Consider the following 17,484-nt stretch of genomic DNA (forward strand, 5'->3'; position numbering starts at 1 on the left):
ATCTCACCCTGTAATTTATAAAATTGATCCTGCTAAAAGCAAACAGAGAGACGGAGAGTGGTGTGACCTCAACCGAGAGGAATGGTCCAAGCAAAGCTCAGGAATTCCCGGGCTGTGATCTGCTGCCAGCACTGCGTCCCGGCCGCTGGGGAAGCTACAGAGGAAACATATTTTGAAGCGTGGCCTTTCTCCAAGGCTTTGCATTCCGTTCCCAAAAATGTGGCCTTGAGATTTTACATCCTCAAGCTACAGATAAAAAGGTTGTTCCGTCCAGTGCAGCAGAACAAGATAAACCCTGCTGAGGTTTGCCAATCCTTGGTTTGCTCCAAAGGAACAGTTTCTGAAAAGCTGTGCTGTGTACACACAGTTACCCCCATTTCAGCTCATGGGCAGAGGCACTGTCTGTTATTTCTTGAGTCTATTAAACTAACTTATCTTCTCCTTGTAAATGTTGCTGTCTGAGCTTCAAACACAGGAATTTGGAGGACAGGAATTTGCAGTCTTGAAAAATAGCTCGAGGGACTCTGTGCCCTTGTGGATTGTTGCTTGCCTACTCTCTGTACAGCTGGCATCTAAAAACCTGCCTGTTATTAGGGTTTCTTTTATTAGGGTTTCTTAGTGGTTGTGTTTTTGTTTTGTTTTGTTTTCTTTTTCCTTTGGGCCTTCCAGCTGTTACATGATGGGTCAGAGCCTCAGCAGCACGAGTTCAGCCACCTCAGCTCCACCACCAGATCTCGGCAGGCTTTCATCCACCACAACTGAAAGGGAAGTCAGGTCAGAATCTGTCTGCAAACTTCCTTTCACCAAAGATAATACAATTTATAACCCTCTCACAAGGGTGTGGTGAAAATTAACTGGATGGTAGAGGCAAGGCCCATGCAGGTTGCTAATGGCAATGATGTTTGTTTTGCAATCACTCTGCTTGCTAGCCGAGTAGATGAATTAAATCAAGCATCAGACCCCTCAACACCTCTGTGTCATCATCTCTTGCAAGTGCCATGATTCCCAGCATCTCGGCATTAGATGGTGCACACCACGAGCTTCCTATTGACCAGAAGGGACGTTGTGAAACAGAAGTCCTTTCACTCTTTATAGTATATCGCAACCGAGAGAGAGAGCTTTTGGATTCTTGTCCTTGAATTCCATGGGTTATTTCTGCAAAAACACTGAAAGAAATTTATCTCCACTTATTAGGGCAATCCCAAGCTAGATGACCGCCCTGCTCATCTCCCTGCCAGCCCCTCTGCTCCCTCTTTGCAAGGCTAACAAGTGCTATTTAGACTGGAGATATGTCAGGGACAGCGTGTCGGGCATTTGCTGGGCTCTAGTACAACACAGGTTCAGTTTGCATTTGAGTTACATTTAGAAAAGATTGTGAGCAAAAGAGAAAAAAGGACTCATGCTTTACTAACCCTAATTATATAACCTAGGAGACCTGAGATAATTATGTGCATTTGAGGATAGATGTTTTCTCCCCTTCCAAATATATTTAAGGAACACACACACACAAAATAAAACTGATGGGCTGCCAGCAGCTTTGTGAGAAGCCTGGCAGGCTCACAGCAGGAGGTGCAGCCCATGGTCAGAGGCTGCCTGGCTCTGCACGAGCCGGTGTTCCATGGCCGTGCAGGCAGTCAGGCTCCTCGTTGGTATTGCTGGCTTCCCCTTTACAGGGTTTAAGCTCCTGTATTTGATTTTTCTAAAATATCAAAATGAACAAAAAAAAAATGTAGCTTTCTAATCAGACGTACAATAATCAGAAATAATACAATTCAGGCAAACTTGTTTTAAAAATCTGAAAATGAAACAATATCCAATCACAGTAAAACTCCAGCCATTTAACCACTGACAAGAAATCAATTTGTTTTCTTTCACTAAATATGTTTAAAATCTTTAAGTAGTCCAAATGGGATGTGGAAACCATTTCCTCTCGGATGACAAATGATGGGCTGAATTCCACTCCCTCTGTTCTCTTTAGGCTTGACCTACAGCTGATAGGAAACAATGAGAGTTTTTCCTTTAACTTAAATGGATTTTATGTCAGACCCATTAAGTAACAGCTTATTTCACTTCATTGATTGTGATGTCAAAAATGAGGTATGGAGAGTGATTATGGATGGCAGACGTTTGCAGAGGAAAAAAAAAAAAAATGGCAGGAAGAAAATATGGGGATAAAGGTTCTTGTATGTCAATGCCATGCAGGCTACCTTTAACTTAACATCAGCTAAAGTAGTCTGCTTTGTCTGTGAGAAGGGACTTAAAGGTAGATCTGTTTTATTCTAGCTTTGGTATAAGTGTGAACATTTTCCGTTTAGTTTTGAGAAAGTAAAAATGTGTATATGTATGAAATACAGGGGCCAAAGAGAAACAATTTGTTCTGCATGGGTAACACATTGCTTAAATGAATAAATATATAGATATAAATAAATTTAAAAAAATCTTCAAAAGCCTCCACTCGTGGGGCTGAAGAAGGAGAACTCCCTGGAAAGACATGCACTGATCTCGTGTCCCCTCCATGCCTGTAAGTCGCTGCCTCCCCTGCCCTGCCACAGCCCCCAGAGAGGCAACTCGCCCAGTGCTGCCTAACTGGCAGGGTTAAGAGAGTGAAAATGATGGGCACTTTCAGGCCAGATCCACTTCTCCCCATCAAGCTTGACCCCGAGAGAGAAAGATGGAAGATGAGCTCTTGTCACCATCTGTCAAAGCTTTACATTCAAAAGAAGGCTTCTAAAAACACTGAAAGTAGTACAGAGTTATTCTTTATTTGCTGTTGTAGGCTTCCTAAAGGCAGACTAAAACCCCAAATCTCATGAGTTTGAATTCTATTATGACTTTGGTTTAAAAACCTGAAATGTAATTTTTCAGGGATCCTTGACAGTACTGTCCAAACCAAACCTGAACACAACAGCAGCTCCTTAGCTCCCAGGTCCTGTTGTCCTGATTTGGTCTGGTTCATAAAATTCTCTTTCTGAGTGAATTTAACTACTATATTGCCTTTAAAAAAAATGAATCCCATTTCCTGTTAGCTTAAATTACATACTTATTTCTGCTGGAAGACCTAAGAGAGGTTCCCAGGTTACCCAGCCGTAAGCAGCAGGTTGAAATCCCCAATCCTCTCTCTTACGGTACAATTACTGAAAGCCAATGCAAACAGACGTTTGTTGTTTCTAAACAAGCCTTGAATTCGGGTACATTATGACTAACATTTCACAAAGGAAATACTACAGGATCAATGTCGGAAAGCAGGATATTTCTGTGCTGTTTGAAATACAAGTTCTTTGCCGTCAGTAACAGACTCGGTTCACCCGGTGACTCAGACGTGTCCGCAGCTGGTCCAAGGCCAGTACCCAGCCTAACAAGTGCTGCTTTTCTCTCCTTGTTCTCTGCAGCTCTAATCTCCTTTCAGGCACACAAAGCACCTCCTGGCCTTGTGGGAGCTTCTTCATCTGAGAGGCCCGAACACCTAACATCCACCAGGAGAAATTTCATTTTTCACTCCAACAGAAAGTTTTCTTGTAAGATACATCACTGCGGTCCTACTAGAAAATGCACCTGGCTAAATACATTTTAAAATGTATTTACTGAAGTACATTACTAAAATGTACCTGGCTGGAATACCTTTGAGGTACATTGTAACTCCAGATGAGCACACATTTACTAATCACAACATGGAAAAGTCTCAGTGTTTTAAAAGCAATGTCAGCAACTGGCATCTGAGAAGCTGTGTTTTTATGACCAAGTGTGCCATGGGATATTATCACATTTACAAAAAGGCTTTTTTCATATTTTTGTTTGTTTGTTTGATGGAAAGGATAGATTAATATCAAATTTGACCTTTATCTTTCTCAGTGTGTAATTTGAAATCTGTGTAATTTTATTTATGATGTGAAACGGGCTCAACTTCAAATGCAATACATGGCAGGACTGCTATCTGACACAAGCCAAATGACTGCAAAATAATATCACTGCATTATTTTCCTGAAGATGCAATTAAACTTCATTAGTCACATAGATAATCAAATTATAATTTCATGTCTGTCTCTTGTTTAGGAGCTTAACTCTAATTGGTTTGAAGTCCCCACATCAGTGAACAATCGATGCTTATTGTCTCTGAATTTTGGTGTAACTCTTGTAAACAAATCATTTTTTGTTTAGTATAAAATTGCAGATCTCACACCAAATTTTAAGGTGTTAATAATTCAGCTATTGCTTTTAGAGGGCTTCAATGGCTCAGTTCACAGATGATTTAAGTAGTAAAAGAATTTTAAAACATCACTGAGATTTTATAGCTACCCTACTCATTTTCCATTGATCGCCATAATGTTAAAGATTCCTCCTGACTTGAAGTACCTTTGAATTATTCCCCAACAAAGCTGTTCATTGTCCCCACAAAATCTGGAGGGTTCTGTAGCCATGAAAATTACCCTTTTCTCAGATACACTGACAGAAAGAAACCTTCAGCAGATTTTTAAATGTAATTACCTAGCCTAACCTAATCTAATCTGCTACAAGGCACATCCATCTAAAATCACTTGTTTTACTTGCAGTAAATCTCCTCTATTATATTACTAAGTAATGCTGTAATCCCATTTCAGGTTTAATGCTGGCAGCGAGTGCTATGACATCAGGTAAATGTTTATGTTTCAACATTATTTCCACTGCGAGTGGCTGTGTATGCCAAGCAGCCAGCCCTTCTTAGATACCTGTGTCACCCTGGAAAAGTTGTCCAGGGCAGAACTAATTCCATTAGTGTTTGGAAAGCTATTTATAAGCTGCCTTCAGTGGAATGACCTTATTAGTTAGGCTGGGGGAAGGCTGAGGGAGGGAGGGGTGCTTGTTTCACAAGACCGTTGACATGCATTTCAGTACGGGATGCTTCTCCTTCGCACTATGCTCAAAAAAAAAAGACTGTCAGCAAAGCAGAAATCTGGGTCAGTTTGCAGGAAGGAAAAAAAAAAAAAAAAAAAAAAAGAGGGCTACCTCCATGGAGCCTGCAGCCTTGGCCCCAAGGAGGCCACACCATGCTGTGGTTGAGCCCACCACAGGACGTTTTGCTGCCACGTGTCCCCACATGTGCCAAAAAAAAAACACTTTGAGGGACCCCAGGTTGGTTTGCCCACTTGTGTGCCACAGGGATGCAGCTGGGCATGAGCCAAGGGGGTGCAAGCCTGAGCCCCATGGGGTGCTCAGAGCCTCGCCTTGGGCTCACAAGGGACCTGTTGCTGTCCTGGTCTTACAGGCCACGTTATTGCAAAACCGGTTTTCCTATTAGAATCTTGAAGAATAGGATTTCCTTCCAAAATTGCATCAGTAAATTGTTTTACCAGCCAAGAAGAGCTTTGTCAGACTGCATATCTACCATGACCACACACACATTTGAAGCAGTCACTCAGTGACAACCTTGCTTATTTCTGAATTTGTACTCTAAACCTAGGAAAGGGAAGGAGCTTTGCCTCTCAAGCCTCTAAATCAAACCTCTGTCAAACCATCAGCTTCATCCATTAGCACATACACTGCTAAGACAGGAAGGCGAGGGCTGGATTCCCATGTTTTATTTGTTACAAAGCAAAAAGAATGCAGAAAGGTATTTTTCCCCACCCTTATTTACCAGAAATGCTTGATTTATTCTCTCATGTAAACTGGGAGTGGAGAGAAGTTTCACCTGTCAGACTTGTTCCCGTGCCTCATTAAGGGCCTGGTGCTGCTCAGCTCACCTCTGCTGCATAAATTGGCCGAGAGCTTCCCAAGCCATCGTGTGCCGTCCTGCCGCTCTGACAGAGCCCGTCAGCACCGGCAGCTCCGAAAAGTGAGTACCTGGGAACATTTCTTAGCGGTGTCACGTCCCTGTTGTGGATGTTTTGGCAGCTGTGGAGCTGCTTACAAATGTTATGTGACTGCTATCTGTTCAACAGATCAAGAGAGTAGTTATCATGTGGGCTTATATTAATAACTTGCTGCCTGTGCCAAATGGCTAGAAGAAACTCAGTTTTTGTGCGGGATGTTTAGTTTTGTTAGCTTAACCTCCTGAGAGAATTTCACTCCCCACTGACATCTCATGTGGCACTTAAAATTTCACCTTGGCTGGGGAAAAGGAAGATTTCAGCAAGTCCTGCCCATTGGCTTGATAAGGTTGTGCAACCCAGGACAATTTTGTAATAGAGTGAAAACTGCCATTTCTGTCACTACGGACCCTACTTTTGTGTCCATATTTGCATAATACTATAAAAATACTTGATGTCTGATTAAGAAATGACATATGTCTGTGTCAATTTAATGCTCATAAAAGTGATGGATTAAATGTCCAGGAGAACAAATTCCGCTGTCCCCAGGTTGTAGATAGTTCCTGTGACGGATGTGCAGGAGATTCTGCGTGGGTAAAATTTGACCTAGAAACAATAAGGGCAAACCAGCTCCTGCAGCCACTGACTACGCTGCTGAGACTGTCAAGAAGTGCAATTAGTGACAGATTGCTATGCAAACACCTCCTATTAGGGATCAAAGTGGGATTGCCTCGTTCATCTTGTAAAATCCATTTTATGAATACCTCACAGCACTGATCAGAATTAAATTCTCCTTGTCCGATGAAAAAATAAGTTCAATTCTTTATTAATGAGCTCTTTTCCATTTATTTTCCTTTCGTCCTTCTTCTAAATGCACTACATGAGAGACCCCTAGAGCAGCGATGCATCCAGTAAGGAAAGTTCTTCCATCTCCTTGTAACCCTGACTCATCTATTAAAATACATTCCCAGCTGAACTTACCATTGCATATTTCTAGTCTTGAGAACACTTCTGAATCAAAAAAAACACCTGTATTCAAAGTTCTTTTTTTTTTCTTTCATATTTTGTTGATAAAAGCGATCAAATTAATAAGATTTTTTACTTCCTTAATTCTGTATGCTTATTGCCAAAATTTAGGTTTTAAATTTAATAGTCATTTCACCCATAACAAGGCATTTCTTTTGTTCTAATATTAAAAAAATAAATAAATAAAAAATAAAGGATTCTGAGTCATTAGATCATAAAAAGCAATTAGAGTGATGAGTTCAACCAGAGTCACTGGTACTAAAAAAAAAGTTATTGGCCAGGACCACTTTAAAAATATCCATGCTGAGTAATTTGGTGTTATCCTTAAGAGACGTGGAGAGTCAGTTCAATACAAGTGTCAAAACTTTCCAGTCTCATTACAGTTCTCATGATGGCTGGTGGTCTGCTTAACCTGGTTTCACTCTCTCAAGCTTCATGGTTTGAATGCTCTTGTTGTTATTCAAAAGAAACAAGTTTGAAACAATGATTCGAACTAGATCTTTAATTTGTAAATCTTTGATGCTCCAACAACAGGAAGCTACAGTAATTGTTGTTTTGAAGATCTCACAGTGTGTGATATCTGTGACCACAGAACAAACATGGAAAAAGTGGCTTTGAAAACAGGAGAAAAAGCCTCTGTGACACATTTCCTGGTAGAATCTAGATCAAATGTGAAAAGCAGCAGGGAAGGAAAAGATAATGAGAGTGGTTTGGGAAGAGACAGAAGCAGCAGCCAAAGAAGAGCAGAGGGAGTGAGAGAAGATGGAGACAAAATGCGATGACTCTGTGGGCACCTTTGAAGGTCGCAGAAGATCTGTTTTACAGGAGTCGGTCCAGGTTTTACCAGAACCACAAAAAAAGCCAGTCTTCCAGTCCTGGTGTCCACAGAATCGTATTTTCCTGAACATTTTTACAGCCTGAAAAAACAAATTATTGGGGCAGTAGTGGAGGAATGCAAGGATGGATATGTGGTATTATGGAAGGGAGCTGTACTACCACAAGTTCCACCTCAAAATATAGCCACACTATTGGGATGCCAATAATATGCAGTCATGCATGTGGGCTGGGTTCTTCAGTGGAGTCCTCAAGCTCCGCTCTTTTTGGATTAATAGATAACATAAGCAGGATGTACCTCCGCAACATGGAGCTTTCTTTTATTAGCCATGACACTTAAATCAGATGACAGATTGTACCACTTTATTAACAGTGATACCTCACTGAGATTAATGGAAGTAATTTAAGCCCTCCTGAAACTCAGGAGAAGCATCCAGGAACTAGTTTGGCTCTGCATTTCAGGAGCTCTCCTTTCCAGCCCCATGTTCTACCCTTGCCTTGGAGCAAAGTTGAGCGATTGCCTGTCTGCAGCACCTGGCCCAGCCCCAGCTACCGTTGCAGCAAGCCCCTGTGGGAGACTGAAAATTGCAATTCGTCCCAGAGGAGCTTATTTCATCATGAAAGGCGAGAAACCAAGGGTCAAGCAAGTCTTGCTGTGGCAGTTTACAAAGCTGTTACCACCTAACCGTTTGTTAACTCCTGATGTGGAGGAAGATTTAGTAAAGGGGACTGAGGGCCATGAAAAGCCGGATTTAACTTGACTGCCAGCCAAGTGACAATGGCCACGTTTCTCTCTACAGCCTGTGGTGGAGGTGGCTGCCTGGCAGAGGTGGCACCTTCCGCTGGGGAGGCAACTCATAAACCATTGCGGCAGCGGCCAGCAGATCCCATCCCGTCTGTCTCTGCCCTGCCATAAACGATATTGATGCCGGATATAGTTTATTTGTCTAAACCGGCGGTTTGCTTTGGTGTGCCTGTACTAATTGCTTTTGTTGAGGGCTCTAACAGTTCAGATCCCATTGTAAACAAGGTCTTAGATTAGAAGACAGAAGCTTATTCAAGAATTCTCTTAATTCATGCCCCAGTTTGTACTACGAAAGGCAATTCCACGTTCATCTCATAGAAATACTGTGGACAACATTTCTTCACTCATGTAAAATAACCCTTGCTTGGAAAAATTCATGGTTTAAATTGATAACACCTCAGTGACTTACAGCTGGAGGAACTAGTAAAACAGCCAGCCAGGTTATCAGCAGCAGCCCAGCCGCTGTAACCTCGGCTTAGAGCACTGTAATTACTTCACGTGCAGCTCTGTGCGACGGCAGAGGCACAACTCTGCTGGAGGAGCCCGTTCTGCTCTGCTCTGCTCTGCTCTGCTCTGCTCTGCCGGGCAGCCCCCTGCGTGCTACAGGGACAAGGGCCTTTGCGGTGCTCAGAGCCCGCCGCCACCCGGGTTCCCTCACGGAAGGACTCCTCCAGCTTCTGTAGGTTAAAAACCAGGCCTGTTTAAATAGCCGAACCCTCAGATATTTGCTTATTTTGGCGCTGTGGTGCGGCGGGCTCGCCTCACGCCGCGGCCGCCATGAAGGAGCCGCCATCCTCCCGCCATGGCGAGGGGCGGGCCGGGCCGGGAGGCCGGGGGCGGGCCGGGGCGGAGGGAAGCGGGGGCCGGGCGGGCTGAGGGGAGCCGAGGGGCCGGTTAAAGCGGCCGCCCGCAGCCGTCGCTCGCCCGCCCGGCTCTCGAGCCTCGTCGACGGACGACGCCGCGGCGGCTCGCACGCCAATGAGGGCCCGGACTCCGGCCCTCGCCGCCTCAGGAGCCGCCCGGAGCCTCCCGTCCCGACCCCCCGCTCGCCGCCGCCTGGCCGCGGCGGGCGGCCAGGACCCATGCGGCGGCTCCAGGAGAGGTTTAGGAGGTGAGGGATCCCCGGCTGCTCCCCGCGGTCAGGCTGCGGGGCTGGGGGCAGCCACCGGAGCGTTTCTCTCGGTATCGCCGGGGCTGAGGGCCGGGGCATCGCTGGCTGTAGCGGGCGAGCACACGCCGCGAGCAGCGCCTCTCCAGCGGGGCGGGAGCGGGGACCCGTGTGTCTGTTTTCACGATTTATTTATTTTATTCCCTCTCGAACTGGGTGAAGGGTCGCGCATCCGGCCGTGTGTCACAGCCCCGGTTCCCGACCCGGGACGCTCGGGCTCGCTGTGGGGCCGGGGCGGCTGTGGGATGCTGCCCGCCTTCCCCCTCACGGAACGCGGGTCCCTGAGGGGTTTGGGACCCGCAGCCCAGGAGCAGGGCTGGTAGCTGTGGGGGGCAGGCTGCCGCCAGGTGAGGCCAGGCTCTGGTAGGGCTGCCCTGCTCTGAGAAAGCGAAGCTTGGGGGTTAGCAGCAAAATAAAACTGAAAGGGAAGTGAGGGAGGGAGGGGGAAATATCAGCGCGATCAGACCTCGTTTGTGCAGCCACCCACACCTAGGGTGATGTGCTGGCCTGTCCCTGCGCCCAGATGTGCTGCACCCGCTGTGACTTCTGCCTGCGCTTTGCTTGAGGTTTTGCCTTTTGTACTTGCCTGGAGGTTGAGGAATCCTTTGGGCAGTCAGTGAGGTGCACAGATGCTTTTTTTTCCAGGACCTGATGCGTGTGTGGTACCACAACTCTTAATGGTTTCCAGGATTATAGCTGATTTCATGTAGTCTTTAGTGTCGTGCTGTAACATGAGTCTTTACATACGCAATTTCACGGATATTTCCAAACAAGTGGTCTGCTTCTGATCAGAATTATTTCTGACTCAGTTGTTCAGCAATAGTAAAGATAAATTATCTGGATAGTTGCAAAACGTGACTAGGTATCTTTGAATCCAGGAAGGAAGGTACTAAGTCCAGAGGAATATGCCTCTGTTCTGAACAGAATGGATTGAATTCATAAAGAGGCGATATCTACTGATCTGGTCAGAAAGAATCAAGCTGCTTGTAAACCTGCTTATTTCTCTTCAAAATCTTACCTACGTGGTTATAAACGAAAACACGATGCTGATCAATTTTGACCTGCTTGTGGTTTTTGCTTTTCCTCTCAAAAGCAAAGAGCTTAGCCAACATAACAAATTGCTTTGGTATCTAAATATACAGCCTGGCTTAATGTATGCTGCTGCTGTTTTTGTGGAGTTGTCCCCACCTTGTTGCAATTTCTGGAGATATGCTGTTATTTGTGGTTTATGAGGTCTCCCTGGTCTCCTCTGCTGCTGGAAAGCACAAGGCAAAAAAAGATATAAAAAGAGACAATGAGCTTTTTAGGCTGCTAAAAGGAAGTGTGGGGCCTTTTGACCTGAATAAAGGAAATATACTTCCTGAAAAGAAACCCCCACACCCCCAAATCTAGATCTTTGAGACCATTATTGGTGTTTGCCATTTTTACTGATATTTTGCTTCATGCTTCAAAGAGCAATTCCATCAGCAGATGGGAATCAAGAACAAAGCAAGATTTGAAAGATGTTTTCTCTTCTGTAGTTTTGGGTATAAACTTGTGGTGATACTGGAGAACATATGCCACACAAGTATGTGCGATAGATTTAAGATTCTTTTTTATTTTATTTTTTTTTTTTTTAAGTTGGGTTTGCAAGCTAAGACAAAGCATTAAGGACCCTCCAATTTTCCTCTTCCTTTCTCTCCCAGATACTGTGATCTCTTAATTCTGAAATCACTGTGAGTCATAGAGCATCTGTCCCCTTGGAAATGAACAGGAACTTGAGATCAATGGTCTCGGGGGGGGGGGGGGGGGAACAGATTAGTCTATATATTTAAAATGCTAGTTGTTTGAAGTATTTGAAGTTCAAAGTTCAGGTTGCGTAAAGGGAATGAGGGTATGAGTTTCTCCTCCCCTGTTTTAAATGAAGTCGCATGTCTTTCTCACTGTCTTTTCCAATTCTATTGGGAATGTACTTGTTAATGGATGTCGTTTATATGCTGTGAAATTATAAAGCTGGAACATTCTTAAGGCTCAAGATCTATTTGAGGCCAAGCATGACTACTTTAAACTTTTTTGCTACTTAAACTTATAATGGAGTTGAATGCAAAAGCATTCTGATCTCATGGCTGGCCCCACGTATTTACTAGTCTTGGTTTCAGAAATTTCAAATTCTAGTACAAAAAGTCAGAATATATCGTGCTTATCTAAAGTAAGTCAGGAAACTTTGGAGATGCTTGTATTCTTCGTGGCTATCTGTAAGGAACTGAACATAGTACCAAGAGCTGATTATGTGGAATTTGGAGCAGCTGTGTCTGAGCAGTCAGGGGTGCTGTCCTGGCTCAATGTGTTTGTCCTCAGGCAGTGAAGCCTGCTGCGCTGAGTTAAGCTGAAAATGCTTCATCCTGATGCTCAAACTAATTTTTCAGACTCTGTAGTTATATCCATATTGTCTTCTGATGTTGAAGGAGTTAGTATTTTATGCTAAAGACCTTAGGTTGTCAGTATCTTAAATAGAGACATATATGTCTGTTCTTGTGAGATACTCTGGCGTATCTCCTGATGAATGACTGCAATTTCACTAGGGCTGCTGTTAAAGAAGGTGTTGGATTGTTTGAGAATCAAAAGCATTCACTTAGAGGGGTTTCCTATAAATTGGAGTGCAGTTTCTCAGACTATCCTGCATTTGGTAATAACCTTACTCGCTGTGTTATGGAGAGCCTTTGTTTAGGAGTAAACAGCATTCAAGTGCTGTCAGTGGAATTTCCTCTGTTAGGAAGGTGTGTATTCCTCACAATTACCTTTTTTTCAGAAGAGGCAAACTTGACCTGTAAATAGTAGACAAAACAATGTCCCTGTATTGCACTATTCACGTTGCAGAAAACAAAAGCAGCTGTTGCCCGTGGTATGTTTTTTTCTTCCATTGCCTTGAAGAAAAAATGGGGCAGTTTTTGCCTCTGTGCTAATAAGTCTACAACCAAATTCTTCCTTCGTGTTGCAATGCCCTATGTGTACATAACTAGAGGAGTAAATGACTGACTTTTTAAACTGAATGTGTCAAAATGATTTGTCCTGCTTTTGATGAGCTCTTCAACGTACTATCAGAAAGGAGCTATCTTCAAATGTCAGGTCTGTTTCTCAAAGCATTGAACATGAGCAGTCAATTGGAAATGAAGCAAACACAAGAGTGGCACTGGCTGCATTTGATTATTCCCCTATTCGACCACTTTTTGCATGATCTTCCCTCAGAAGTTGTAACACTTATAAATAGTATTATAAAAAGGCACAGGGAGATAACTGAAGTTTTGCTTTACTGAAAATGCTTTCTGTGAGCAGTGACCTGACCGAATATGCCACAGCAATTGCTGTCTGGGTCTTGCAGTCTGTGGCAGTTGACATTCTTCATAAAGGAGAAGTGCAGGTATGTCAAATGTAAAACAGTTAGGTGCTGGGCTGTTTGGAGAGCCTTTTTGTTAAAGTACAGGTAAAGCCTTAACTCAGGTGGTATAAACATCCAAGTGGATTAAATATTCCTAAAGGTATTACTCTGCTAGAACTCTGAAAGAAAAGCAAGTTGTTTTAAATTAAATGATCAGAACTATTTTTTAATGTAAAAACGATGTTTGAAATGTTTTGAAAGTAAAGGTGCATGTGTGAAATTTGCCTGGAAAAGCAGGCAAGCATCAGATTTCAGACAAAGTTACCACGTAGATAAATGAATATTTGCATCATTCTTGTGTTGGCACCAAGAGTGGGAAAACGCCCTTTGTGTAGATAATAGAGAAAGGATAGCTTTGTTAATATCTTTGTTCTAATCCTCTAATAGGTAATGAAAGATCCCATTAGCAAGCTACCTTCAATTATTTATAGCTTATTAGATGATAATATACAGAAGTTTTGAACAATAAAAGTTGTGACACTAATACTGAGGAGAAGCTTATTCCTTTGTGTTCTTCAGGCTTTTTGTAGCCTCTCTTGTAAGACCTCCAAGGTACCACCACGGCCTCTGGGGAAACTTAATAATATTCTAGATGCAATCAGTGGAAGGTTTTCTGTGACTTTGAGTCTATGGAGTTGAGCAAGGACAGTCTAATCCTGGTCACTCAACTGAGCCAACAGATGCTTTTATTTTTAAATGTTTTCCAAACTTGGAAGCAGAACTGAGTGAACTGAATGTTCCATCTTTAGATGATGTTGAGATGGTCTTCAGCAGCTGTTGAAGGTCTGTATGCACAGGGCAACAATATTGTTTTCCAAATGTTCCGCAAGCCTGTGCATATGACTACAATTTTATTATCCTCTTAGAGAAGCGTTGTTTTTCACTGGCAAAAAAAAAATGCCATTACATTAACTTCCTTGGAACTATTCATTTGTAACAACATTTTGTACTCAGCTTCTGTGACTAAAATTCACTTTTTTTTTTTTTTTTTTTTTTTTTAATCCTTTACATTCATAACATTTGAAACATTTTTTTTTTTTGAAATTGCCATAATTTGGACATGGTGATACTGTGTTACTTTATCAAGGCTGTTTAAGTCTTAGCAAATTTCATATATCAGTTTAGAAAAAAAAAAAAAAAAGGTTTTATTAAATGTTTTGTAAACCACGTATCCTATCCCAGAAATCAGGAACTGCTTGCTCAGACAAGATTCTGGTTAAGTGGGGCTTTTTTGGTGTGTGTTTTTTTTTTCTTTCCCCCTTTTTTCTCCCTGTTTTGAAATTAGTCGATATTTTATAGATGTCCCAAAATAGGACTGTTTCTCACTTAAACCAGGAGGGACGTGAGGCAGGACCAAAGTTTTTCTAACAAAATATATATTAAATATAAATATTGCTGTACATAAATATTGCTAATAAAGCTGTTCTCAGTTCTGAACATAGACACGTTCTGTATTTGTTGTGAAGCTGTTCTTGCCTTGTTGGATACCTGACTAATTGCCAATGCATAGTTTTATAATAGTCAGCCATAACCTGGAATATACAAAGAGAATTTATTAGTGAAAGCAGTTCTTTTGTATGACAGTAGGCTGCGCTGGGCTAACATGCTTGTAGTAGCTTGTGACTTTGATTTTTGACTGGTTGTGTATGGATGTGTGCTGGTTTTCCAAGGTTTTTATGCACACGCTTAATTTTCGTATTTTCACAGAAACAACCTAAATATTGGGCTCCTTGGAATAGTTAAGCACAACATTTGTTTTGGCTAGTTGTTCCATAACTTTCTCAAGTTTCATCATACTTGGTTTGACTTGCATAGGCTTTGTTTGGTGAGATTGATTGTTTGTTAGGTAATGTTTGAAAATTCTTAGAGAAAAAGATGGAATGTCATGGAAATCCCCTTGAAATGGTTCCTCTTCTGAGGTAACCATTAGTATATCCTTTCTTCTCTGTGTAACTTCTTTTAGTTACAGATAGAAGATAGCACTAGCCACAAAGAAAAAAACTGTGCCATCTGACACTCCAACAGCAAATATTGCTTGCTATAAGAGTAAAAAAAAAAAGTTCAAGTTCACTTACTCTGAAGTGTTATATATGTAGAACTGGAATATTGCTGGAGTTTCAAGAATTTCTTTCAAGTAGAGTAACCCTTGGCAGCTATGATGAAGGTCACAATTCAAGAAAAAATTGAGTCTTTATTATGTAATTAAAATGGGAGAGAGTTAATTCTTTATTTGACCAAGCAAGTGGAAAAGAGGAGGTATAATTTCTATATGCAACTTCTGTTAAATGAGAAAAACATCGGTTAAAGATTTAAAATGAATGAATAAATAAATAAATAATTCTGTGATTGTCTGTGTACTGAATGGTCAACTGATCTTTCTGGTAAGAGAACATATTTGAGGAAAAATTTGAATTTTAATAATAGTTACCTTAAACGTGTCTGTACACATTTTTAATGTTACTGGGTTGGAGGTATTCCTTCATGATGCTCCAAAGAGATGGTTTATTAACTTCCCTAACAGTACTCCTTAATTATTCAACAGGTTCATGAACCACCCAGCTCCAGCAAACAGCCGCTACAAACCCACTTGCTATGAACATGCTGCTAACTGTTACACACATGCAGTAAGTACTATTTTTTTGAACTCTGTGTTTTGGTATTTTTCTTATATGGCTAAATACTTAACTTTGCCCAAGTGTTGTATTTATAACTGTTCTGCTTTTTCTGTGTAAGCTTCAGCTGTAACAGCCCATTAAATGTAACACTAACTAGATGTCTGGTAATCACCAGTCCTTGTTCTGAATCTCTAGAAGTTCCAAAGTCTTCTCAAGATTCCCTTTTACCAAAGTTAGCTTCATGTTTTTAGGTGGTTTTACCTTGTGCCAATGAAAGGATGACTGCAAATAAGTAAACATATTAGTTAATCTTTCTAGTCAGATTTCCTGGTGCTGTGCTCATGTAGTAATATGGGAATTCTATACTGGAAGAATAAGAGATTTATTCAGGTTAGAATGCAAAGGATTCATTTAAAAGCAAACAACAACAACAAAAACATAATAATGTGGATAATAATAGCTCGAAAAGCAAAAATGGCTTAGTTCTGATACTAAATATCTGTAAACTGATTTTTTGATTTTTCTTCAATTCCCTCTTTTGAAAGGTACAGTAACAATGCTGATTGTAAATGCTAGACAGCCTTAAAAATCCTAGTCTGCCCTTATTTTCATAATGTAAAGACCCATACTAGATTTGAATATGTGATATGTAAACAAAATAACAAAAGCAGTCCCACTTCTTTTTTGCAGTTGGAAAGAACTCTTAAAAACTTTTTAATTTAGCATTTGCTCTTTTATAAAGGCAGCCAGTGCTTCTCATTGGTCTCTTGTTTTACTCCAAATATTTGAAGTATGTTTGACTTTGGCCACTTTTTTTTTTTTTTTTTTTATCTCCAATGTGTCTGAGTGAGCCACAGATACAAATACTCATGGTGCGGTGCATGGGACTCTTCAGTCCTTTAAGAATGGAGCTCTACCTAGATCATTCCTGTGTATTTTGTAAATAGCAAACATGCAGCTCTGTGTTGCTGGTAGAAATGGAATCTTCTTGGTTTACATACAGAAAAGCTGACTGAAGCTTGTGTGTGTTTTTTAAGCCAAGGGTCTCTTGTACAACATTAGACAAATAAGCACATATTTACATAGAGAAATGAAGCAACATTCTGTTAGTTTGCGTAAGTATGTAGTTTATCTCCTAATCCTTGTACAAATCCTGGCCAAAAAGTTGGCTCTGAAGATATCTAGCAGAAGTTCCTGTACTCTTTAGCAATTCTAGGCTTCATCTAGTTGAATAGGCCTGTTAGCAGCAGGTTACAGCCAAGGTGTCATATCAGTATTTTGTGGTATAATACTGTTTATGGTAAATCTGTCTAATTCCAATTCTGAACAGTCAAGCTACATGCTAAAATCTACCGTGATCTGCTCACAACTTGGGCATATGTTACTATATTTTCTTCCAAAGCATATGTTATAAAGTAAAGTATATGTTATAGTATAGTAAGTTTTCATTAGGTAGTGACATAATATATACAAAATAGCTTACGGTTAACAGCAATGATTCTCCATTTTCCTCCTATTTCTTTTTACTTGCAATTCAGAAAACAGTCAACTTGTATTTTACAAGCATAACTGTAGTCCTCAGGTAGGTATCTCTTCTGGCTTTGACTTAAAAATATATGGTAGTCAGTTTAAGCACGTGCTTCAAAAACACTAAATAATAAATGGGGATACAGAATCCCATACGTCAGTTTTTGATTCGATATTTAAAAGATAACTTTGTGTAGCATAGTAAGGTGTCTTCAAATTTCTTACTAGAAAGGCTGTTTAAAATGTCTTCTAACAGTAAATGAAGCACTGACTTGTCTTTAGTCACTAGGAGACAGGAAGGGCAGCTAAGCAGT

General features: G+C 41.4%; 1 protein-coding gene across 2 annotated transcripts in view; it reads left to right on the top strand.

The window, feature by feature from the left end:
- Window positions 1–17,484, top strand: part of MMD (monocyte to macrophage differentiation associated) — a 42,858-nt gene that overhangs the window by 15,354 nt on the left and 10,020 nt on the right. Inside the window, exons 1-2 of one of the 2 annotated variants that reach the window (XM_032199717.1) lie at window positions 9,335–9,556; window positions 15,571–15,652. In XM_032199717.1, the coding sequence (XP_032055608.1) occupies window positions 9,528–9,556; window positions 15,571–15,652 (111 nt within the window). In that variant the 5' untranslated portion in view covers window positions 9,335–9,527. Of the gene's footprint in view, window positions 1–9,334; window positions 9,557–15,570; window positions 15,653–17,484 lie in introns of those variants that run through there. The other variant, XM_032199716.1, reaches the window with a different exon arrangement.

This window comes from Aythya fuligula, chromosome 18 (genome assembly GCF_009819795.1).
Source record: "Aythya fuligula isolate bAytFul2 chromosome 18, bAytFul2.pri, whole genome shotgun sequence".
Taxonomy (NCBI): Eukaryota; Metazoa; Chordata; class Aves; order Anseriformes; family Anatidae; genus Aythya; species Aythya fuligula.